Here is a 25434-nt window from a genome sequence, read left to right as displayed (position 1 = left end):
TAGATTTTGGAGAGACAATCCATGGGTTTTGATGTGGGCAATTGACACAGCATCATCAGCATAGAGGAGGTCTCTGACAGGACACATATGATTTCATCTTCACTTTCAATCTGATAGTCATAGAGCAATACAGCATGGAAATAGGCCTTTTGACCCAACTGGTCCTGCTACCCATGGTGCCTTCCCAGCTAGCCCCAATTGCAGGTTATGCAATCTGACCCACCCAATCTGACAAGTAGATTCCTTCCATATCTACAGGGAAGACATGTCAAGGGCAGGAAGGTGATGTCACAGAATGGGGGCTAGGTTCAAAGCACTCAGAACAGCACAGCATAGGAACAGGTCCTTTAGGCCACCAAGCCTGTGCCATCACATGACACCTTTATAAACTAAAGACCAGTTGTCTTTTCATGGTCCATATCCCTCTATTTCCTGCCTATTCATGTATCTGTGAAGATGTGTCATATATTGCGATTACATCATTCCACTCATCCCTGTCAAATTGCTGAAATGGATCCACACTACAGTGCAGTGTGTGCTATCATGGAAGGAGCAAACGATATGTATGGTACTGAATGCCTTGGTGAAATCTACAAAAGGCAAAAGGATCTTTTGTTTTAGCTTACCATGCCTGCCACAGAATGATTTCACCATTTATCACTCTGGAACTCAAGCCAAGCACCCCAGAACATTGATCTAGTTTGTACTTTTCCAGTTTGGTGACCTCAGCCACAGGTGGTGTCAATGTATCAGTATTGCATCCTCTGGCAATTACATTGTTAAAGACAAGTGATGATCATTGACCAAACCTCCAAAGAAAGCATAAATGGACACAGCAGGAACAGTAGGGTGTGGAGAATCATAAGGATTGAGCTGTATGAAGAATAAAAGACAAGTTGCTGTATTATTCCTCCATCAGATACTATTGGTGGAATTAACATGTTCCCCACACTTTTCTCGTACCTAGCATATCTATTGTTAGCCTGTTAGCCCAGAAACTGCACTGTTCTTCAGCAGTGTATGAGTAGATGGAATCTTTCAAGAATGACCACAGCAATACTTTCCCATGACATTGAGTGAGATGACCCTGTAGTTTTTGCAGTCTCCTCTGTTGTCTTTGCATAGGGTACCGAATTTTGCATCATGTAGCTCCTGTGGAATGGAGTCGACCATCCAGAAGAGAAGGTCATAAAAGTGCGGCAATAGATAGAATTTTTGCTTGAGCAGATTGGCTGGCATTCCATTCTTGCTGTGTGACTTTGTTTGCAATCTAGGGCCTCCTTGAGCTTAAGTGACAAGAGTTCTTTGTCTAACTCACCCATGACAGGAAGCTACAGAAGGTGTGCTTCTCACAGGAGTACAGCTCAGAGTATTCAGCTCAGTAAGCCATCTGTTTACCATCTGTTGACTTCAGGGGGACCAACTTTGGTGATCATAGGGCTAAGGTTCCTCTATCTGTTTATACATAGAACAGCATTAGCAATGTTATGAAGCCAGATTAGCAGGTCTGCTAAAATAGCAGAGAGTGAAATTTCACAAGAACAAATCAAATGCTGGTGTATAATTATGCCAGGGTGCTTTAAAGAAAGAATTGAAAAATACACGGTACTAATGTTAAACAATACGCACTGCAATTTTATTTATCTTTAGTAAAACCTCACAGCTCTCATTACAAATTAACTGAAAAAAGCTGTGGAAAACAATTTTAACAGATGCATTCCTGTTAGGTACCTGGCCAGCAGTAAGGATCTGTTTGATTAACATCTACATATTGCACTAATCAAAACTTCAACACCTTGTTCACATTAATACAACATGGAATACAACATAGTCTACCATTAGAATGCATTGGCATGATTCCACTTTATCAAGACCTAACATATATACGAGGTGACTTAATTGCTTAATGAGAAAATATATAACGTAATTATAACATAGCAGCAGCTACAAACTGAGTTCCAGAAATGTCATTATTAAGGCTAGTTTATAAAATATATTCGGCTTTGGATTTTTATTAACTAATGCTATGAATTATTACATCCGAATAACTGTTAAATTGGGCTAGAAATTCAATTTGTAGATAGGAAAATTTTAAATAACTAGCATTGACATTGGGAGTTTCCACCTGCTGTATCGTGAGTTTGAAAATTATTTTTACAAATGTAGTTTGATGAAAACATTACTCAGTGCAGTGATCGATGTGCTGTATTAACATATTAATCTACCCATTATTGTGAGTGGAAGCATTGGAATACCCAAGTGCAATGCATAAAAGACAATTGACAGGGAGGATCACAGACCAGTAAGAAAGCCTATCTAATTATCCATCCATTAAATGATCCAAAGAAAAATCAGCAGGGTCTCTTTTGGGCTTGCAATTCTCCCTCCCAACCTTCCTCCATCTGCTATCTCTAGGCAATCCTAGGCACTAAAGGCCAGTTAACATGAATATCTCCCCATTAATTAAGTTAAATTGTGGAAGATGGTTAAAGATTACTTTCCCATACAGAAGTGAAGACTCCAGCCCAGTGCGTGCACTACTGCTTAGTCTCAACATCATTTGGCTGGACTTGCTGACATTTTAACATTTTGCTTGGCAGGACCCAGGAGGCCGTGACGCAGTTTGCCCCTATTTCCATTCTCCAGACCTCTCCTTTGTGGCCTAACATCTGTCATCTGATATAATTTTTCTTCTCCCTATTCTCTCTCTGAAGCACCTTGGGATATGTTCTATGTTGAAGGTAGTTTTGAAATGAAAATTGTACTTTGATCTTTGCAGGAATTGCAGCTTTTTTTTTTACAAAGATTAGAAATCAAAAAATACACAAAGAATATAGAGTACCAGTGGACCAGGCAATATCAGAGCCACAAAGGCAACAGAACATATCAGGAACAAAAAAGTATATTTTTGTATTATGCAAAGACATTAAATTTTAAATATGGCACAGCAGATTTAACAGCTTTTCAGGGAGCCACACTTGTGGCAAGTCAAATCAGGTACTATTGATTTTGCTAAAATCTCTGGAATCACATTCAATATAATAGACCCAACCAAAGTAAACAAAATAATCTTTGTTGATTCCACAATCTTTCTTCAATTGTCTAGCACACTGCTCATAGATCCTCTGTCAAAACAGAGGATCAAACATCTGATAATCCTTCCTAGTGTACAGGTACTCAACTTCTGTGATATACATTCAAATCCTTGCACAACAGTAGTTTTTGGGGAATTTCATCTGCACTTTAAATGGTCATTTTCCTGTGCTTACCCATTCCAAAAGGGGCTTTAAGACTGACATCATTTGTCAAATGCACTCAGAGCGCTAAGTGAAAGAGGAGTTAAATGCAACAACATTTAAACAATGATGCAGAGATAGTGATTTCAGTTTAGATATCTGGAGGGAAGCCTAGGAGTAACCTGTAAAGAATAATTGTGCAATATCGGGATATTGCGTGGGGTGTGGGAGAAATATGTTGTTTTTAAAATCTTAGTTATTATAGGATTCCTCAAAACAGTACTAATAGGGTACTGGGCTAAGCAAGCTGTCATCAATTCTTCAATGAAAACCATCCTATAGTGACCATCCTATACTTTGCATAAAATATCTAGCACACTGTTTCTTTGGACTTTAGGGTATATTAAGTCTAAGAATATTGATGCAAACTACAATCTCCTTAAATTAGTACGTAACGGACAAGGCGACTCCCACGGACTTCTCGCAATCGGTGGCAATGCCGCAGAATGTTTAAGATTACGTGAAATTTCTTATCGACTTTGAGGTGTGTGAAGTCCTTTATGTCAGCTTCCACAAAGAAATATTGACCTACAAAAGACAAATGGAAAAAGGGTCAATCTTCTAACAGCTTCTCAGGTTCTAGTGAGAGAATAGAAAGATGCAGTTGAAAAATATGTAGAAATCAAAGCAGGTCCATCAGCACTTTGGCTAGACCTTCTTCCAGAACAGAATAGGGAACAGTCTACATTGCTTGCCTTTGTATGGCGAGTTCAAAAGTCTAGAATAATCTAAAAAAGACGAATGGTATTGTGCAGCATGTCAGTTTGGCTATTTTTCAAGTTAAGAGATTTTAGTAAGGCGTTTGATAAGGTTCACCATGGTAGGCTTCTGCAGAAAATGCAGATGTATGGGATTGGGGGTGATCTAGGGAATTGGATCAGGAATTGGCTAGCAGATAGGAGACAGAGGGTGGTGGTTGATGGTAAATATTCGTCATGGAGTTCGGTTACGAGTGGTGTGCCTCAGGGATCTGTTTTGGGGCCACTGCTGTTTGTAATTTTTATTAATGATCTGGATGAGGGTATAGTTGGGTGGATTAGTAAGTTTGCTGATGACACCAAAGTCGGAGGTGTGGTAGATTGTGAGGAAGGGTGTCATAGTTTGCAGGGTGACTTAGAAAGGTTGCAGAGCTGGGCCGCGAGGTGGCGGATGGAGTTTAATGTGGAGAAGTGTGAGGTAATTCATTTCGGTAGGAATAACAGATGTGTTGAGTATAGGGCTAACGGGAGGACTTTGAATAGTGCGGAGGAGCAGAGGGATCTAGGTGTATGTGTACATAGATCCCTGAAAGTTGGGAATCAAGTAGATAAGGTTGTTAAGAAGGCATACGGTGTCTTGGCGTTTATTGGTAGGGGGATTGAATTTAGGAGTCGCAGCGTCATGATGCAACTGTACACAACTCTGGTGCGGCCGCACTTGGAGTATTGTGTGCAGTTCTGGTCCCCACATTACAGGAAGGATGTAGAGGCTTTGGAGAGGGTGCAGAGGAGGTTTACCAGGATGTTGCCTGGTTTGGAGGGGAGATCCTATGAGGAGAGACTGAGAGATTTGGGGTTGTTTTCGCTGGAAAGAAGGCGGCTAAGAGGGGACCTTATTGAAACATATAAGATGATTAGAGGTTTAGACAGGGTGGATAGTGATAGCCTTTTTCCTAGGATGGCGAAAGCTAGCACGAGGGGGCACGGCTTTAAATTAAGGGGGGGTAGTTATAGGACTGATGTCAGGGGTAGGTTCTTTACCCAGAGGGTGGTGAGGGACTGGAATGCCCTGCCAGCTGCAGTTGTAAATGCGCCTAGTTTGGGGGCGTTTAAGAGATCTGTGGATAGGTTTATGGACGAAATGGGATTGGTTTAGATTAGTGGGTTAGTGTTGTTTTTTTTTTAAAAGCTGGTCGGCGCAACATCGTGGGCCGAAGGGCCTGTTCTGCGCTGTAATGTTCTATGTTCTATTCAAACTTCAGTCTATGATGTCAGCACATAATCCAAGTGATATTTCAATGCAGTTACAGGAGTACTGCATTACTGAATACAATATTCATGTCCTACCTCTTTGCCAGCAGTTAGGTTTGATGTGAGCACTTCAATTTTCAGAATTCTCAAAATGCAATCTTTGCATCAACACAAGTTGAAAGTTAAGAGTGAGTGTCTTAACATCCTTTGAGGATTTGAAAGCTATATTTCTCTTGCAAAAGATTTTGGAAGAAATTACTTTGAAAGAAAAAAACCTGCCATTAGATTGGTCAAAAGAACAATAAAAAAAAAGAGGTAACAGGTAGGTTTGGCAAGAATATCATGCCCTTCTTTTAAGCCATGTTAGGGCTCAGTGCCATCAAGACTGTACAAGGCATTTGAGGGAATCAGTAGGGTCAAGATATAGCTAGTATTAGAAGTTTGATTCCGTCTCCACTACTGAGGCTGATGTTAAATTAGATGCATTGCTAGTCATTGCTAGAATTAGAGTTCTTGAAGCAGCACAAGAGGCTGTTTAACACAAGTCACAGGCTCAGAGTTCAATTGTTTCCAGGAAACAAAAAAGGCTCGTGAAATGCCTACATTTAAGAGTCAGAACCAGAAAGCTCAGAAAACTACATAATGATCAAATTACAGGCAAATTGCTATAATGAATTTAGAGACATGTTGTATAATCCATATAATCTAGAAATTATTGTGATTCGGACATCCCAATTGTGCCTAAATTCTGGAAAAGCACCACCTTGGTGGAAATGTTTGAAAGTTGTTGAAGTCTGGCATATGTTAGCCGCTTTGATTGTCAGAAACCCTTTATTAAGGTGAAGCACAAAGGTGGTTCACTTCTGAGCTTGCAAGTCTGTGATATTCCTGTTCATTAAAACAACTTAGCAGAGCAGAGGGATTGCAGGTTGAATACACATGGCAAACCCGAACCATAAATAAATATACCATAAATGCAAGTTACGTTAAAGCTTGATTAACTTTTTAAAAAATTTTGTGCCACCTGAACCAGTAAGAGGGAAGATTTGGCATAATTATTAAGTGCTGTTCCCAAAAATTATGATAGTATGACCTTACTTTAGAAACTTACCGTCTCCCTTTCAATGGGGCATTTGACCTTTAAAGTCACTTGCTTTGCGATGGCTAGTGCCATTAAAAAAAGGGGCATGTCCTCTTTTGCTCCATTCCTTTTGCACTTCGTTGCTGGAGCCATGGAAATGCTTCATTTTTTCAGTCTCACCCAGCCTGAGTCAGGAAGGTCAGGCGAGACAGGTGCTTTACCACTTAAGTGCAGGTCAGTTGGTACAGAGTTTCAATCCACTGCTGATTGCCAGTCCGAGGAAATTATGGACCTACGTTTTATTTTGGGCTGATTGTCCCTCTTTAAGAACAAGGAAAAGGGAGTTTTGGTAAAGCACTTGGGTTCAGTAAATGATCGTGTGAACAAGTTGCTCAGGAGATAAGCAACAAAATAGCAAATTGTTAACCAAAACTGACAACCAGATTGTGGATGTGGTTCCTGTTTCAAGCAAGGGTTGTTTCTAATTTTAGAACAAACTTAGTGTAGGATTCAATTAAATTTGGTGTGTTAACTCTTCTTAACTGAAGGATACCCAGTGAATTAAACTTCTAGGATAGACAAGCTGAAAGAGAACATTTTAGTTGCAAGATCCCAGAGTATGAACCTGGAGAGTTCTGGCCTGACGTGTCTTTGCTTAAGATACTAACAACACCTGTGTTGAATAGTTGGAAGAGATTTGAAGGGACAACATTGTTAGAAATAAACAGAAGGTCCAAGAAATATGGATCTTTGAAACATTCTCAGACAAAGTGGTTAAACTTCCAATTTCTGATAACTATCTCAGTTATTAGGGCTATGATGACAAATGGACGTCAAAGGAAATTAACTAAAAAAGTTTGGTTTAGATAATAAGTCACTGTGTTTCTCGTACTTACTATATTTAATGCAGCCCCCTATTCAAGATACCACATAGTTATTAGTATTCCTGTTCTCTGGTTTGTTGTGGTAAAATTATTTTGCTTTAAACAGTAAACTTTGTGCCTAAATTATTTTAGTAATTACCTGGATTTTCAGATTCTAAAAAACTAAACATATTACTGGTCTCTAATATTCACTTGCCTTATTAAAGGCTTTATTTAATCTATTTAATAGCCAGCCAGAAATTTCTGCACTTGATTCCTGAAGGTAATTAAACAAAACTCTCAAATATTTGAGCATCATATTTATATTTTCAACTCTAGCCCTTTGCCAATTACCTCCATGTCCTCCTAAGCTACCATCCATAAACCAACAAATCTTACAGTGCAATAACTGAATTATTCAAAATTATTTACCATCTCAATTTTATACAACCTGATGTCTTTTTCAGAAACTTAAAAATGATTTCTAAATTATTCTGAACATTAACCACAAAGCATAGTTTTAATATTGCATGTGGTAACTAGGCTAAGATTGACCAAAATACAGATACCACTGTCTTCCTGCTGTCAAAAAAAAATGCAGCCACCTATTGCTTACCAAATCCATAGGATCAAAGGGAAAATATTTCATTACAGAGTACACATAGGACTACACAATGCATATGTTAGCACCGTCAAACAACTCTCGTCATGGAGGAAGATTATATTTAGATTTATTGAAGTGAATATCTCTACAAGTTGATCGAAGTAGAGACTATCTCACATTAACATTATATCTTCACCCAAAAAGATGGTTCTCCTCCTAGCTTGATTTTAGATGACACAGAGGAGAGGATTCTTCAAGACAGGTTTATTCCCATTTGGAAATAAGTTGACGAATTAGCAAGAGGCAACATGGTTTTGTAAAGGGGAGGTCGTGTCTCACTAACTTGATTGAGTTTTTCGAGGAAGTGACGGAGATGATTGATGAGGGTAGGCAGTGGATGTTGTCTACATGGACTTCAGTAAGGCCTTTGACAAGGTCCCTCAAAGCAGACTGGTGCAGAAGTGAAGTTGTATGGGATCAGAGGTGAGCTGGCAAGGTGGATTCAAAACTGGCTCGGTCAAAGAAGACAAAGGATAGCAGTGGAAGCGTGCGTTTCTGAATGCAGAGCTGTGACAAGTGGCGTTCCTCAGGGATGACTGCTGGGACCTTTGCTGTTTAGAGGAAAATGTAACTGATTATAAGTTTGTGGACGACATAAAGGTTGGTGGATTTGTGGATAGCGATGAGGACTATCAGAGGATATAGATCAGTTGGAGACTTGGGTGGAGAGATGGCAGATGGAGTTTAATCCATAAAAATGTGAGGTAATGCATTTTGGAAGGTCTAATACAAATAGGAAATATACAGTAAATGGCAGAACCCTTAAAAGTATGGATAGGCAAAGGGATCTGGGTATACATAGGTCACTGAAAGTGGCAATGCACGTGGAGAAGATAGTCAAGAAGGTGTATGGCATACTTGCCTTCATTGGTCGGGATACTGAGTTTAAAAATTGGCAAGTCATGTTGCAGCTTTATAGAGCCTTAGTTAGGCTGCACTTGGAATATAGTGTTCAATTCTGGTCGTCACACTACCAGAAGGACGTGGAGGCTTTGAAGAGGATTCAGAAATGATTTACCAGGATGTTGCCTGGTATGGAGGGCATTAGCTATGAGGAGACATTGGAGAAACATGTTCTCACTGGAGTGACGGACGTCAAGGGCAGACCTGATAGAAGTCTATAAGATTATGAGAGACATGGACAGAGTGGATAGTCAGAAGCTTTTTCCTAGGGTGCAAGATTCAATTACTAGGGGGCATAGGTTTAAGGTGTGAGGGGCAAGATTTATAGGAGATGTATGAGGCAGATTTTTTACACAGAGAATAGTGATTGCCTGGAACTCGTTGCCAGGAGAGGTAGTGGAAGTGGATACAGTAGTGACTTTTAAGGGGTGTCTTGACAAGTACATGAATAGGATGGGAATAAAGGAATATGGTCCCCAGAAGGGTAGGAGGTTTTAGTTAAGTCAGATAGCATGATCAGTACAGACTTGGAGGGCCAAAGGGCTTGTTCCTGTACTGTAATTTTCTTTGTTCTTTGATTATTCATGGAAAGCAAAAAAAAGACGCACAAAAGGTATAAAAAGCATTTTGATTCATCTTGTCTCTGCACATTATCTACTTGTACCTTTTGTTTCCTTAGTTTCTTGCTCTTTAAAAGCATGGTACTGGTTCCGAGTTGTATTAGACATGGATTTCATCGGCTGATTTAGGATCTTGTACTTGGCTTTCACAGTGGCATTAAGCTCCTTAATCACAGCATTGACCTGATCATAGGTCATACGACCTTTCATGTACCTAGCATAAAAAAATTTAGTAAGAGTCAAACAATAAAGTTAAAGTGATAAAACATATGCATGTTCAAAAATGGTTAGATAATCATTATCCCCAATTGTAATTACTATCCAAGATTTCGAGATAGAAAAATTAGAGACAGTCTTGTGGAGCTGTGGGAGAAAAAGCAGAAACATAAAACAGGCTGCTTTGAATCTTCAAATAATGCTTTAGCAGGAATCAGATTTTTCTCCTGCATTTTGCTGCATTAAACATACGAAAAATTTTGATCCAAGGGAAAAAGACAGTAAATGGTTCCCCAGCCTCTACCAGTTCTACTCTAAAACTTGGCTAAGAATAACTTATTCCTCCGAAACTCCATGGCGTGAGGCTTGGCTCCTTCTTCTGTGACTGGATCCTGAACTTCCTAACCCACAAACCACAATCAACAAGGATAGGCAACAACACCTCCATGATCATCCTCAATACTGGTGCCCCACAAGGCTGTGTCCTCAGCTCCTTACACACCTCTGATTGTGTGGCCAAATTACCCTCTAACTCAATTTTCAAAGTTTGCTGATGACACCACTGTAGTGGGTCAGATCTCAAACAATGACGAGACAGAGACAGAATTAAAGAATCTGGTGAAGTGTTGTGACAATAATCTCTCCCTCAATGTCAACAAAACTAAGGAGCTTGTCATCAACTTCAGGAAGTGTAGTGGAGAACATGCCTGTCAACATCAATGGGGGTGAAGTAGAAATACAAAGAACAGCACAGCACAGAAAACAGGCCCTTCGGCCCTACAAGCCCACGCCACACATTTTAATACTCAGTGAGCGCCTTATTCAAGTCTTCCGTCGATCGTCAATGTTTTTGTCTACTTCTAGTGGAACTCCATAATAAAGGGGGTGCAAATTTAGGGAATTATATGTACGCCAGATTAAGGGAGATCCAATTCAGGGACAATTTATTGAAACCAATCAGCCTAAAAAGCACGTTTTTGGGATGTGGGAGGAAACCAGAGCACCCAGAGAAAACCATGCAAGCACAGGGAGAATGTGCAAACTCCCACAGACATTGATCCAAGCTGGAGATCTGACCCGGGTCCCTGTAACTGTACAGCAGACAGTGATAGTCACTGAGCTGACGTGTTGCCCATCAATTGGTCCAGATTAAGCGTACACTAATGGACGTGAAGCACTAGGCAACTCTCGAAGCAACACCCAAGAGCAACCCTCGCACGACCCACCGCGTGTATGCACCTTGTTGGCCAACAAGGCAGACCAAATCGCCTGTGGATGTAAAAGTAGACATCAATAAACATAAATCGACATACAACAGGCTATACAGACAGTAATGGAAGATCCCCAATAGCTCCAACATAAGTGACAAGGTGAGCCTTAAAATTTGTTGGATGACTGATGGAATCTATTAATTCCCAGGAACGAACTGAGGCTCTTGATCTTCAAACTAGAACATTCTTTTGTATCCCTCCATCTGCAGTCTGCTCATGTGACTATCCAGGTAAGTCTTAAACAACCGTAGCATGTCTGCCACCACCACCCTACTTGGCAGTGCATTCCAGGCCCCCACTACCCTCTGTGTAAAAAACATCCCTCTGACATCTGAGTTATACCTCGCCCCTCTCACCTTGAGCCCGTGACCCCTCGTGATCATCGCCTCCAACCTGGGAAAAAGGTTCCCACTGTTCACCCTATCTATACCCTTCATAACCTTATACACGTCTATTAGGTCTCCCCCATTCTCTGTCTTTCCAGGGAGAATGGTAGGGAACTTCATGATTTTAGGTGTCCAAATCACCAACAACCTGTCCTGGTCCCCCCATGCTAACACTATAGTTAAGAAAGCCCACCAATGCATCTACTTTCTCAGAAGATTAAGGAAATTTGGCATGTCAGCTACGACTCTCAGCTCTAGGGCTGAGTTCGATTCCTGGCTTGGGTCACTGTCTGTGTGGAGTTTGCACATTTTCACTGTGTCTGCATGGATTTCCTCCAGGTGCTCCAGTTTCCTCCCACAGTCCAAAGATATGTGGGTTAGGCTGATTGGCCATGCTAAGTTTCTCCTTAGTGTCTCAGGATGCGTAGGTTAGAGGGGTAAATATGGGGGTTATGGGGATAGGGCCTGGGTGGGATTGCTGTCAGCGTGGACTCAATGGGCCAAATGGCCTCCTTCTGCACTGTAGGGATTCTATGGACTCTCACCAACTTTTACAGATGCACTGTAGAAAGCATTCTTTCATAGAACAGCGCAGTGCAGGCCGTTCGGCCCCCGATGTTGCACAACCTGTGAAACCAATCTAAAGCCCATCTAACCTACACTATTCCAATATCATCCATATGTTTATCCAATGACCATTTAAATGCCCTTAATGTTGGCGAGTCCACTACTGTTGCAGGTAGGGCATTCCATGCCCTTACTACTCTCTGCGGGTTGTAACGCAGCTTCTTATGGCTCCTGCTCTGCCCAAGACTGCAAGAAACTAAAAAAGGTTGTGAATGTAGCCCAATCCATCACACAAACCAGCCTCCCATCCACTGACTCTGTCTACACTTCCTGCTGCATCGGAAAAGCAGCCCAGCATAATTAAGGACCCCATGCACCCTGGACATCCTCTCTTCCACCTTATTCCATCGGGAAAAAGATACAAAAGTCTGAGATCATGTACCAACTCTGTCAGACTTTTGAATGGACCTACCTTGTATTAAATTGATCTTTCTCTACACCCTAGTTATGACTGTAACATTCTGCATTCTCTCGTTTCCTTCTATATGCTTTGTCTGTATTGCACACAAGAAACAATACTTTTCACTGTATACTAATACATGTGACAATAATAAATCAAATAAGATAATTTTAACAGATCTTGAAAAATGAAATAAAAGCAAACTGCCTTCCTTTTTAAAAACAATTCATTTAACTGCACAGGTCATGATTTGGGGTATGAAGATGTCTCACTTGCATTGTGATATGTAGAGAAAGAAAAGTCATAATGGCTTAGAGGAGGCTATTCGATCCATTGAGTCCATGCTGGTATTCTGTAGAGCAATCCATTGAGTTGTACTTCCCACCCCTGGAGGCCTGCAAATTTATTTCCTGTAACTGGCCACCCAAATTGCTTTTGAAATTATTACTGTTCGTGCTTTCCCTACCATCATAGATGTCTGAATAAAGGACCATGCATTTTCTGTGATCGTTAATTCAATGTCAACATTAATCATTAAATGTATTGTCACAGGTTTGTATAAAAATAGCAAAACAAGCACTGGGCTTTATTACCAGAAGGATTGTCGCTGGACTACTAATCAAGTCCAAGATTAATGCTCTGGGTACTTGAGTTCAAATCTCACTATGAAAGATGGCGAAATTTTAATTAAATAAAAATCTGAAATTAAGCTCTAATGATGATCATGAAACCATTGTCAATTGTCATAAAAATCTATCTAAGAACAAAGAACAAACAAACAAACATCTAGTTCACTTATGTCCTTTAGAGAAGGAAATCTGTTGTCCTTGCCTGGTCTGGCCTACATGTGACTCAGATCCACAACAATTTTGATGCATTTTGGTAGACTGAACCAGGGCAGGACTTATTCAGTTAATGGTAGAGTGCTGGGGAGACTTATAGAACAAAGAGATTTGGGGTACAGGTTCATAGCTCCTTGAAGGTGGAGTCACAGGTGAGATCGAAGGTGGAGAAGGTAGTTGGTATGTTTGATTTCATTGGTCAGAACACTTTCTTGGTTAAAACATTTACTAGGATGGCACCAAGACTTGATGATTTGAGAGGCTGGATAGACTGCGACTATTTTTCTCCAGAGCATAGGAGGCTTAGGGGTGATTTTATAGAGGTCTATAAAACAATGATGGGCATAGGTCAGCGAGATAGTAAATATCTTTTCCCAAAGATAGGGGAGTCATAGACTAGAGGGCAGAGATCTATGGTGAGACAGGAGAGATACAAAAGGATCCAGAGGGGCAATTTTTTCACGCAGAGGGTGGTGAGTGTCTGGAACAAGCTGCCAGAGGTAGTAGTAAAGGCAACTACAATTCTGTCTTTTAAAAAGCATTTAGACAGTTACATGGTAAGATGGGTATGGAGGGATATGGGCCAATTGCAGGCAATTGGGACTAGCTTAGGGGTTAAAAGGGGTGGCATGGACAAGTTGGGCCAAAGGGCTTGTTTTCATGCAGTAAACCTCTATAACTCTACGACAATTTGGCAACTCCTGCCCCTATTTTCTACATTTCAAAATGTAAGAACTAAGAATAATACCAATGATGTATAGGAAAATATCATTGATTTACCCAATCTAGTTATCCCAATATTGTGGACAAATAAAAGAAAAATTGAATAAAAGAAAAATTGAATGCACAAAAAGTACTTTGACACTGAAGGAGTGGAGAACAAAAGAATTTAGGAAAGTTGACCACGCAGAGGTAATGATGGAAAAATTATCTAAGTATTGAACACCTACTTGACCTCATAATTTGATCTTCTTTTGAAAAAAGAGATTTCACTGGAGCACAAGTTTAAAAAGATTAACTAATACAACTTGGATAGGACAAACTAGCAAGACTCCAGGTCTGGATGGTATGCAGCCCCATTCTTAAGGAAACAAGGAAGGAGGGAGCAGAGGCACTTATGTACATATGAAAGTTCCATAAAAGAGCAGGGTTTGACAGAGGACTGTCAGGCAACTACTGTTTCTATGTACAAGAGAGATAAAACAAAATCTTAGATTTGTTAATTGTATATTATCTGGATATTTAACTGTTTTCATGTGATGACATTAATTGAGGGAAGGTTTGTAAAGCAGGCTGAAGGAAAGACAAATGCCTGAGGGCCATATAGTGAATGCTACTGACTTGGACATATGCAAAATAAACTAAACTAGTACAAGAAAGAAAAAAAGGGTGAAGATATGCTTAAGAGGCAGAGATGAAGTAGAAGGAATGGAAGGTGCCTAATGGATTATGAACACCAGCACAGACCAGTTGGGTGCTTCTGTGCCATATATTTTATGTAACCGTGGGTTTAAAATAACCTAATGCAAGGCATTTTCAATTTGTTTCAGACTGAGATTGTAATGAAACTTACCCAGGGACCTGGTTAAATTCCTCCATTAACAGGTACTCCATCTCACGAACAAAATGTTTACTCCTGGCAGAATTCTTTTCAGGTTCAGGATTAGCAGGACCCTCTTGAACCCTTGCATCTTTTGGATCTGCAGTACTAAAAAAAAGCAACAAGATAATTGACAGTGCTAAATTATATATCGTGGTGGACCATGCAAAGGTCCATAGACCTCACGCAGGAATTTGTGGTCCTGGGGCAAGCACGGCCGGAAAATCCCACCCTTTGATGCCAAAGGTACAAATTTGCAAAGGCTTTTTATACTTAAGCTAAATTGACATCTTTAAATTAGAATTTGAAAACCATCAAATCATAGATAATTTAAGCTCACAAGTAGAGTACCTTTTAATGACTCAGGATGAACAAGTGTTCCCAATGCAGGTGCCAAGAAAAACACTTGTTATAGAATCTCATTTCAGCTATAAAGGACTTAATGTCATGCACAAACCTCAGGACACAGATTGCTGCACAGAGGTAGGTCCTGTCCTCTACAGTGGAAGGCAGTAAGTTTCAGGTAGAGGAAATAAAGGAAACATATTACAGTATCATTTCTTGACCACTCAAAAAAAATTTACAAATGTTATCTACTTTCCTGGTAGTTTCCTTCAGGTATGCGTCACATGACCTTTCTCTGTTCAGCGTGAAAAGTACATTTGTGCTCAGCTGTATGCAAGTACTGTCCTCTGCAAGTGTTCAATTCAGCAAACTTACACAAAATACTTAGAGGCCAATGCAAATGCTTACTAGAATGCTGATACACTATTAACCAAATAGCTCAGAATATCATGGTTTGACCAAGGCAGTATTTTTAAGCCTCCCTCACAGTTACTCTGCTTCAAGAAGTAATTACAATGCAGTGCCAGGAAGGTGGAAATGGAATTTTCAGAAAATGAGGAAATAGATTGGATTGAGCCCGAGGGTAACAACTGTGCTTGTAGGAAAGATTCTATTTATAATCGAGCTTGTGAAAGCCTCAGGGCACTGCAAAGCACTGCACAGTTAATTAAGTATATTTTATGCATAGTCACTGTTGCAAATTTATGGAAACATCAGGACAAGTTTAAAAATGCACAGCTAGATCAAATATAAAGCAGTCACAAAATAATCTGTTTCATTATCAATTCTTTTATCAGCCACCTGCTCAAAGATTGTTTCTGATGACTGAACCTCAACATTCTTATATTTATTCCTTGATGTTGACTGAGGGGGATGTGTTCAGTAAAAGTCCCCATCTCTTCTTCAAATAACGCCATGGGATCTTCTAAATTCACCTAAGATGACAGATAAGGTTCTATTTAAAATTTCAAGCAAAAAACAGCTGGTCTAATTAGTCCTCTGGCAATGGCGATCTTTTAAAATGTGGATCCTGGGAAACTTGAGTTACGGTGGTGTTAAGGTTCTAGACCAGAACATGTGCGCCACTCTTAAATGTTGTCAAGCCAACTCACCAGCCTTAGTTAATCTCTCTCTAAAGTTTGACAAATAGTCCAATAATGTCATCTCAGAACACTGACTCACCAATATCTCCTTGATCAATTGAGGGGGTCCTCTTACTTCATGACCAAAAATTAATTAGAATTGACTGAACTTAGTTGATTATTATGTGCAAACAGTACAAATGGAATTCTCATATCCCAATTCCTTGGATAATTCTGACTACAAGCCCTCAACATGATCTTCAAAGTTTAATGCCACCATTCTAAAGCTCTCTGATTCTGGATGGTACACAATTGGTTTAAATTGCTTTACTCCTAAGCCATCCATAACTTCCCTGAAAAACTTTGACATAAAATTAGGTCCCCGATCGGATTGGATTTCTGTGGCCAGTCCATATCTGGTTTAAAAAAACTCCTCTATATACCTCTTAGCTGTATTATTACACAATGGAATGGCCTCTGGAAATCTGGTAGACGCATCCATTATAGTCAACAAATACTAATTTCCACTTTGTTTTAGGCAGGAATCCCACACAATCAATTAAGACCCTCATAAAAATTCCTCAAATGCCAGAAATGGTAGTAAGGGTGCTGCGCTTTTATTACTGCTTGAGGTTTTCCTATTACCTGACATGTGTGACATGTGTGACATGTATGACAAAGTCATCCACATCGTGATGTAGTCAAGGCCAATAATTGTTTTTGTATTTTCACTCAAGTTTTCTTCATTCCTAAATGATCTCCTACTGGAACCTCGTTTTCTACCTGCAAAACCACCTTTCTATAATCCACTGGTAATACAACTTGAACTTCTGACCATTTTTCATCCACCTGTAAAGGTCTCCATTTCCTCATTAAGATGGTGGGTGGGATTCTCCGGCTGTCCTCACCCCAAAACCGGAGAATCCTATCAGAGGTCAATGGACCTTTGCGTGGTTCGCCTCCTGCCTGCTACGATTCCCGTGGTGGGTGGGGACAGGAGAATTCCCATTACTTCTAATGTAATAACACTCCAGTATACACTCAGATTCTCCTTCTGTGTATGCTTTCTGATACAAAAAAAAGACACAGAGATAAAGCAGTTGTAATTATGTCAACTTTCCTGAACTAAAGATATTCACTTCATTCTCTGCCATTTCTCATTCTTTATCAACCACCTGCTCAAAGATTGTTTCTGATAACTGAACCTCAACATTCTTATATTTATTCCTTGATTTCTCCTCCTCCTGTCTCAATCTGTGGCCACGTGATCTTGTTACCACACAGTCAGGAAACCTCTGAGGATATGCTTCCTGCAAAACCTCAGTTGTTTGATTTTCCACTGGCTTTTCAACAATTGTAGGCATCACTCCTATCTGTGATCCACCTATGTCATTGCACAGGATAAACTGTACCCCTGAAAGTAGTAATTTCTCTATTATTCATACCAGTACTTCGCTTTTCACTGGAGTCTCCAACCCGATGTAACAGAACACTACTCCCTTCCTCACTAATTCTATACATTACCATCATTTCTGGCAATACACATTCCAAACTATATGTCTCCTCATTTCTCACCATTAAAGATTGGTTTGCTCCTGTATCCCTTAAGATTTTAACCTCTTTTCCTACTGCAACTTGTACCAACACAAATAAAATCTTCTAAAAATGTGACACTTGTTTATCAACCATCCTCTGAACAACCTGTATATTTACAAAGAACAAAGAACAAAACAGCCCAGGAAATAGGCCCTTCGGCCCAACGAGCCCGCGCTGCCATTTTAACACTACCAGTCCCCCCCTCCATCCATGAACCTTATCTATTGTTTTATGGCCATCCACATTGAGGGAAACTAATTTAGGGACAATTTATTACTGCCAATAGCACATCTTTGGGGTGTGGGAGGAAACCGGAGCACCCGGAGAAAACCCACACAAGCACGGGGAGAATGCGCAAACTCCCACAGACACTGGCCCAAATCCACGTGTCTGCACAGCAATCAATGATAGTCACTGAGCTGTTGTGTCGCCCAGTATCTGGTCCAGTTTAAGCACACACTAACGACATGAAGCACTAGGCCAATCTCGAACAACCAAGAGCAGCCCAAGTACGACCCATCGCGTGTATGCCCCTCATTGGACACAAGGCGGACTGACTTAAAACCTGTGAATGAAAAGAAAAAAAAAACATTATTATTATACCATATCCATTTGCCTTCCCAGAGACGCCCCAATGCTAATGACCCTTATTTAAAACAATCTCCTATATCCACCCATCTCCAACCCACTCATGTGCCTGTCTAAGTTACTCTTAAAGGACTCTAGCGTGTTTGCCTCCACCACCTCAGTTGGCAGAGCATTCCATACCCCCACTACCCTCTGTGTGAAAAACCTCCCTCTAATATCTGTGTTATACCTCTCGCCCCTCACCTTAAGTCCATGGCCCCTTGTCCTATGTGTCTCTATCATAGGAAATAGCTTACCTGTTTACTCTATCTATACCCTTCGTAATCTTATATACCTCTATTAGATCCCCCCTCCGTCGGTGTCTTTCAAGGGAAAAGAGCCCCAATTTCTTCAACCTTTCCTCATACCCCAGTCCTTCCATACCAGGCAACTTCCTGGTAAACCTCCTCTGCACTCTCTCCAGAGTCTCCACGTCCTTCCAGTAGTAAGGCAACCAGAATTGGACACAGTACTCTAAATGCGGCCTAACCAACGTTCTGTACAACTGCAACATTAGACTCCAGCTCTTATATTCTATACCCCTTCCTATAAAGGCTAACATACCATAGGCTTTCTTCACCACACTCTCCACTTGCACTGCCACCTTCAAAGACTTGTGCACTTGCACCCCCAGGTCTCGTTGCGATTCTATACTGCTTATGGGCTTACCCTTTATCATATAACTCCCCCCTACATTATTCCGGCCAAAATGCATCACCTCACATTTATCCGGATTAAACTCCATTTGCCATGTATCTGCCCAATCAACCAGCCTATCAATATCCCGCTGTATTGCCAGACACTGCTCCTCACTGCCCGCCAATCCAGCCATCTTGGTGTCATCAGCAAATTTGCTGATCACACCACCTACTCCCTCTTCCAAATCATTTATATACACTACAAACAGAAGAGGTCCCAGTACTGAGCCCTGCGGCACACCACTAGTGACAGACCTCCAGCTACAAAAGGACCCCTCCACCACTACTCTCTGACTCCTCTTTGCAAGCCAGTTCTCTACCCATCTAGATACCTGGCCACGTATCCCATGAGCATTAATCTTCTCTACCAACCTACCACGAGGGACTTTGTCAAACGCCTTACTGAAATCCATATAGATGACATCAACGGCTCGTCCTTCGTCGATCGTTTTTGTCACCTCCTCAAAGAATTCTACCAGATTCGTAAGGCAAGACTTCCCCTTTACAAAGCCATGCTGTGTATCCTTATTCAGATCGCAACGCTCTAAGTGCTCATACATCCTATCCCTAAGAAACCTCTCCATCAACTTGCCTACTACTGACGTTAAACTCACCGGCCTATAGTTACCCGGGCTATCCCTCCTACCCTTTTTAAACAACGGTACCACGTTCGCTATCCTCCAGTCCTCTGGGACCTCACCTGTGTCCAAAGAGACAAAGATTTGCGTCAGAGGCCCAGCAATCTCATCCCTCGCCTCCCTAAGCAGCCTAGGATAAATGCCATCAGGCCCCGGAGATTTATCGGTTTTAATGCTACCTAAAAGCCCTAACACTTCTTCCTTCGTAATCGATAGATCTTTCGCACATCTTCAGTTTCAGTCATGGTTTCTTTTGCCAATTTAACAAACCCTACTTACTTATCCGGTTTTACCATGTGTCTTTCCAGTTTAACCAAGCCACCAACACTGCGACTTTGTAATAAAATTGGATGCACAATGAAAACATTTAAGGTTTCTTCTCTCTTCCATAATCATACATTTCCTTTTTAACCTGAGGCAAACTGTCCTTGCTATCTTCAATGAGTCCACCTTTTCTTTGACCACCTGCAGATATATCTTTTCCACAGTTCCCATCCTTCAAAAATTGAAATTGATGTCAAAAACCAAAACTTGATTCACAAACTAATTCAAAATCATTGGCCATGTCTGCTACTAGTCTTACAGTTTAAACCCTTTGCTTTTCTGAGAGTTCTCACTATGCAGAAACTGAATTTTTAAATTCCTCGAAAATAATAGTTTCTTAAGAGCGTCATATGTCTGGTCTTTTTTCAATGCTCTTAGCCACCTATCAAAATTACTTTGTTTGATTCTTTCAAATTCTATATGCGTCTGACCTGGTTCTTCCCTTAGATTCTGAACTTTTGTCCATAGGCTTCTGGCACGAGTTCATATGCACTTAAGATGGCTTTCCTCACTTCATCATAATCCCTAGATACCTCCTCTGATAGTTATACAAACACTTCACTACCCTATCTATCAACTTTATTTGAACCAACAATACCCAAATGGTCTGTGGCCATTTTAATTGTTTAGTTACTTTCTCAAATGAATTCCCCATTGTAGTAGTATCGTCAGAGAAATAGAAGCAATTCAGAAGGAGGCTGATCACCATGTTCTCAGATGATAAATGCATTTGTGTCAGCATTGCACATATCACAGGAAACAAGTTGGAAAGAGGAAAAAAATTGCAAATCATGAATTTGTGGTAAGATTGGCCTCAGAATAATTGAGAAAAACACAAGGGAAAATTTGAATTCCATAGTTTTGAGACTGTGAAAATTAGAACTGGAGACTATGTAATGAACCTTGATTTCAACTGTAAAAAGGAAAAACGTTTAAGATGGTGTGATTTGGAACCCAAGGAAACCATCAATAAAGCAATTTATATTTGAAAAGATGTTTAAATGTCCAAGCAAGCAGGGCCTGGTTGTTAAAAATAAAACCATATTCAAATATTCCCTGGTTTCAGTCAGCTTCACCTACTTGGTTTGAGCAGCTTTCTTGGGCAGATGAGCTGGAATATTTTCGAGTAAATGGTGTGCAGTTTCAGAATTTTTCTGGACGGCCTTTCGCAGATCCTACAAATAAATCATTGGAAGTCAAAATTAATTTTTTTTGGGCAAATTGGTACTGATCTTTGGCTGTGGAACACATTCAAATTGTCACACAAATGCAATAGTAGAATATTTAGCAACAATTTCATGAGATAAATTATAACAAATAAATATTATACTACTAGCTTGGCAAATAAAAATTTCACTTACCTGAGCATTAATTGATTGATTATTGCTAGACAACATACTTATGACTGCTAGGAATTTTATGCAAATAGAATCATAACATTGCAGAAAAAGCCCTTCGGCCCATCGAGTCTGCAATGACACGAGAGGAACACCTGACCTCCCACTTAATCTCATTTATCAGTACTTGGCACATAGATACATTTTAAAAGGATGAGGTAACTCACCACCCACCCTGGCAGCGCATTCCAGACTATCACGACCCTCTGACTAAAAATGTCTTTTCTCACATTCCCTAAATTCTGAACTTGTATACCCTCATGACTAGCCCTTCAAGTAAGGGGAACAGCTATTTCTTATCCTCTCTGTCCATGCCCCTCATAATCTTGTCCACCTTGATCAGATTGTTCCTCAGTTTTCCCTGCTCCAGTAAAAACAATCCAAACCCACCCAACCTCTCTTTATAACTTAAATGTTTCATACCAGGCAGCATCCTATGTACTCACTAGAGGTTTGAAGATGAACGGAGCTTGGATTGAAACATATAAAATTCTAACAGGACTGGACAGACTAGATGAAGAGAGGATGTTTTCTCTGGTTGGGGACACAATCTCAGGGATATGGGTTGGTCCATTTAGTACAGATGAGGCAAACGTTCTTCACTCAAAAGATATTAAACTAGTGGAATTCTCTACCACAGAGGCTGCGGAGGCCACGTTATTGAATGTAGTCAAAAAAGAAAGATAATATTTCAGATTTTAATGGCATCAAGGGGGATGGGGAGTAAGGCATTGATATTGAGGATCAGCCATGACCATAAACCAGATCTTCCCACCTCAGCTGCGGCTGGGATTCTCTGGTCCCGTTGCTGTGAATGGTGATTTGGCTGAGAGCCAAGTTCTCCATTCTTGCTGGCAGCAATGGTGGCACACACGAGATCAGAGAATTCCAGCTGACGTTGAATGGTGGAGCAGGTTCAAAGGGCTAAATGGACTATATCTGCTCCTAATTTAAATCAGTAACTACTTCATAATTCTATGTTGAATCATTTATTCCTTTATGTGGACAGAAGTTCTCAAATTTGACAGATTATAATCTCAATTTAGCAGCATATAGAGGCAAATGCTATTTAAACCTAGGGTTGTAGTTGTTATTAACGACTTACAATAACCACGGAAATTCCTCTGTTCGTTCGGAACGTGCATCATAGGTTGTGCCTTTGATTCAATCCCTGGTCTTTACCAAGTTTCCTAAGCTTTGCCCGGGTAGTCAAATCATGGTTTTAATTCCTCTGGGTTAAAGAAGAGGAAAAGTCCAGAATTCATTCTCTTGTTTGCTATCCAGTTCCTTTCTGGAAAGTACAATAGGGCAGAGCAGGAACTGCTTTGGCTGTGATTATTTCTATGATTGAATAGTCCACTAATAACACCATCAAAATAGACAAGAATAAGTGTAGTCACTGAATTTCCCATTCAGTTTGTGGATGGTATGACTAAAGAGAGAGCAAGACTTTACCCCTTCTTGGGAAATAAGGAAGACAGGTGATAGAAGTGTCAGAAAGGGATCACTTTGGGACCAGTGACCATAATTCCAATAATTTTAAGACAGCTATGAAGAATAATAGGTCTGGCACAGAAGTTAAAATTCTAAACTGGGACAAGGCCAATTTTGATGGTATCAGACAGGAACTTTCAAAAGTTGATTGGGGAGTCTGTTGACAGGCAAAGGGACGGTGGGTAAGTGGGAGGCTTTCAGAAGTGTGCTAATCAGGGTTCAGGATAAGTGCATTCCTCTTAGAGTGAAGGGCAAAGCTGGCAGAAGTAGGGAACCCTGGGTGACTTGGACTATTGAGGTCCTAGTCAAGAAGAAGCAGGAGGCATATGACATGCATAGGCATCTGGGATCAAGTGGGTCCCTTGAAGAGTATAGAGGGTGTCAGAGTAGAGTTAAGAGAGAAATCATGATGGCAAAAAGGGACATGGGATTCCTTTGGCAGATAAGGCAAAAAAGAATCTAAACTGGGTCTACAAATACATAAAAGCAAAACAGTAAGTAGGGAGAACATAAGGCCTCTTAAGGATCAACAAGAGATCGGAGCCACAAGAGATGGGGGAAGATCATAAATGAATATTTCCCATCAGTATTTATTGTTGAGAAAGGCATAGATGTATGAGGATGTGTCTAGGGCAGTGGATAGGGGAGAGCCGGTGGATGTGGTCTTTCTGGATTTTCAGAAGGCGTTTGACAAGGTACCTCACAAGAGGTTATTGCAGAAGGTCAGGGGACATGGAGTTGGGGGTAGGGTGTTAGCGTGGATAGAGGATTGGTTGTCAAATAGGAGGCAGAGAGTGGGGGTCAATGGGTGCTATTCGGATTGGCGGTTGGTGACTAGTGGGGTGCCCCAGGGGCCGGTGCTGGGGCCTCAGCTATTTACCATTTATATAGATGATCTGGAGGAGGGAACCGAGTGCAGGGTGTCGAAATTTGCTGATGACACCAAGATTGGGGGAAAGGCAAATTGTGCGGAGGGTGTGGAGAGTCTGCAGAAGGATCTAGATAGGCTGGGCGAATGGGCCAGGAAATGGCAAATGGAATTTAATGTTGGCAAGTGCGAGGTGGTCCACTTTGGTAGGAAGAATGGTAGGAAGGACTATTACTTACGTGGCGAAAAACTGCAGCAGGCGACGGTGCAGAGGGACCTCGGGGTCCTTGTGCATGAGTCGCAAAAACCCAGCTTGCAGGTGCAGCAGGTGGTCAGGAAGGCGAATGGGATGCTGGCCTTCATAGCGAGGGGGATTGAATATAAAAGTAGGGAGGTCTTGCTGCAGCTGTATAGGGCATTGGTGAGGCCGCAGCTGGAGTACTGTGTGCAGTTTTGGGCGCCGTACCTGCGCAAGGATATTTTGGCCCTGGAGGGAGTGCAGAGGAGGTTTACTAGGCTGATACCGGAGTTGAGGGGATTGAGCTATGAGGAGAGGCTGAATAAACTAGGCTTGTACTCGTTAGAGTTTAGAAGAATGAGGGGAGATCTCATTGAGACGTATAAGATGATGAATGGGATGGATAGGATAGAGGTGGAGAGACTCTTCCCGCTCAAAAAAGACAGTAGGACTAGGGGGCACAGCCTCAAGATAAGGGGGAGGCGGTTTAGAACGGAGTTGAAGAGGAACTTCTTCACTCAAAGGGTGGTGAATCTCTGGAATTCTCTGCCCGTTGAAGTGGTGGAGGCTGCCTCGCTAAATATTTTTAAGAAGCGGGTTGATGGGTTCTTGATAAGAGAGGGGATTAAGGGTTATGGGGAGAGGGCGGGAAAGTGGAACTGAGCCACGACAGATCAGCCATGATCTTATTGAATGGCGGGGCAGGCTCGAAGGGCTAGATGGCCTACTCCTGCTCCTATTTCTTATGTTCTTATGTTATGTTAGAAAACTTGGGGAAATAAAATCGTGATATCTTGAAGAGTGTACATATGAAAGAGGAGATGGTGCTGGAAGTGCTGGATAAATCCCCAGGCCATGAAAAAGTGTATCCCAGGCCATTGTTGGAAGCTAGGGAAGAAACTATGGGTCTCCTAGCAGAGATATTTGAATCATTGACAGCTACAGGTGAGGTGCCTGAAGTTTGGAGGGTGGCAAATGTAGTGCCAGTTATTTAAGGATTGCAAGGAAAAGCCTGGGAACTACAGGCCGGTGAGCCTAATGTCTGTAGTGAGTAAGTTGTTAGGAGGTATTCTGAGAGACAGGATCTACAGGCATTTAGAACATAGAACACTACAGCACAAACAGGCCCTTCGGCCCAAACGTTGCACCGATCACATCTATACCTACTAAGCCATAGACCGATCTATAACCTCCAATCCCATTAGATCTCATATACTCATCCAGAAGTCTTTTAAAAGATCCCAGCGAGTTCGCCTCCACCACCACCGACGGCAGCTGATTCCATTCACTCACCACCCTCTGAGTGAAAACTTACCTCTAATATCTCCTCTGTACTTGCTTCCCTGCACCTTAAATCTGTGTCCTCTCGTAGCGACCATTTCAGCCCGGGGAAATAGCCTCTGAGAATC

At 41.2% G+C, this 25434-nt stretch overlaps 1 protein-coding gene across 2 annotated transcripts in view; it reads right to left on the bottom strand.

Moving 5' to 3' along the window:
• Positions 1 to 1629: 1629 nt before the first annotated feature.
• ska1 (spindle and kinetochore associated complex subunit 1) overlaps positions 1630 to 25434 on the bottom strand; it is a 36291-nt gene continuing 12486 nt past the window's right edge. For both annotated transcript variants that reach the window (XM_080197542.1, XM_080197551.1), the window contains exons 4-7: positions 21109 to 21203; positions 14692 to 14826; positions 9421 to 9590; positions 1630 to 3824 (exon numbers count right to left, since the gene is read on the bottom strand). In XM_080197542.1, coding sequence (XP_080053668.1) covers positions 3676 to 3824; positions 9421 to 9590; positions 14692 to 14826; positions 21109 to 21203 — 549 coding nt within the window. In that variant the 3' untranslated portion in view covers positions 1630 to 3675. The remainder of the gene's footprint in view (positions 3825 to 9420; positions 9591 to 14691; positions 14827 to 21108; positions 21204 to 25434) is intronic.

This window comes from Carcharhinus amblyrhynchos, chromosome 1 (genome assembly GCF_965287045.1).
Source record: "Carcharhinus amblyrhynchos chromosome 1, sCarAmb.v2.hapA, whole genome shotgun sequence".
NCBI lineage: Eukaryota > Metazoa > Chordata > Chondrichthyes > Carcharhiniformes > Carcharhinidae > Carcharhinus > Carcharhinus amblyrhynchos.
This window is presented reverse-complemented; position numbering and strand designations above follow the sequence as displayed.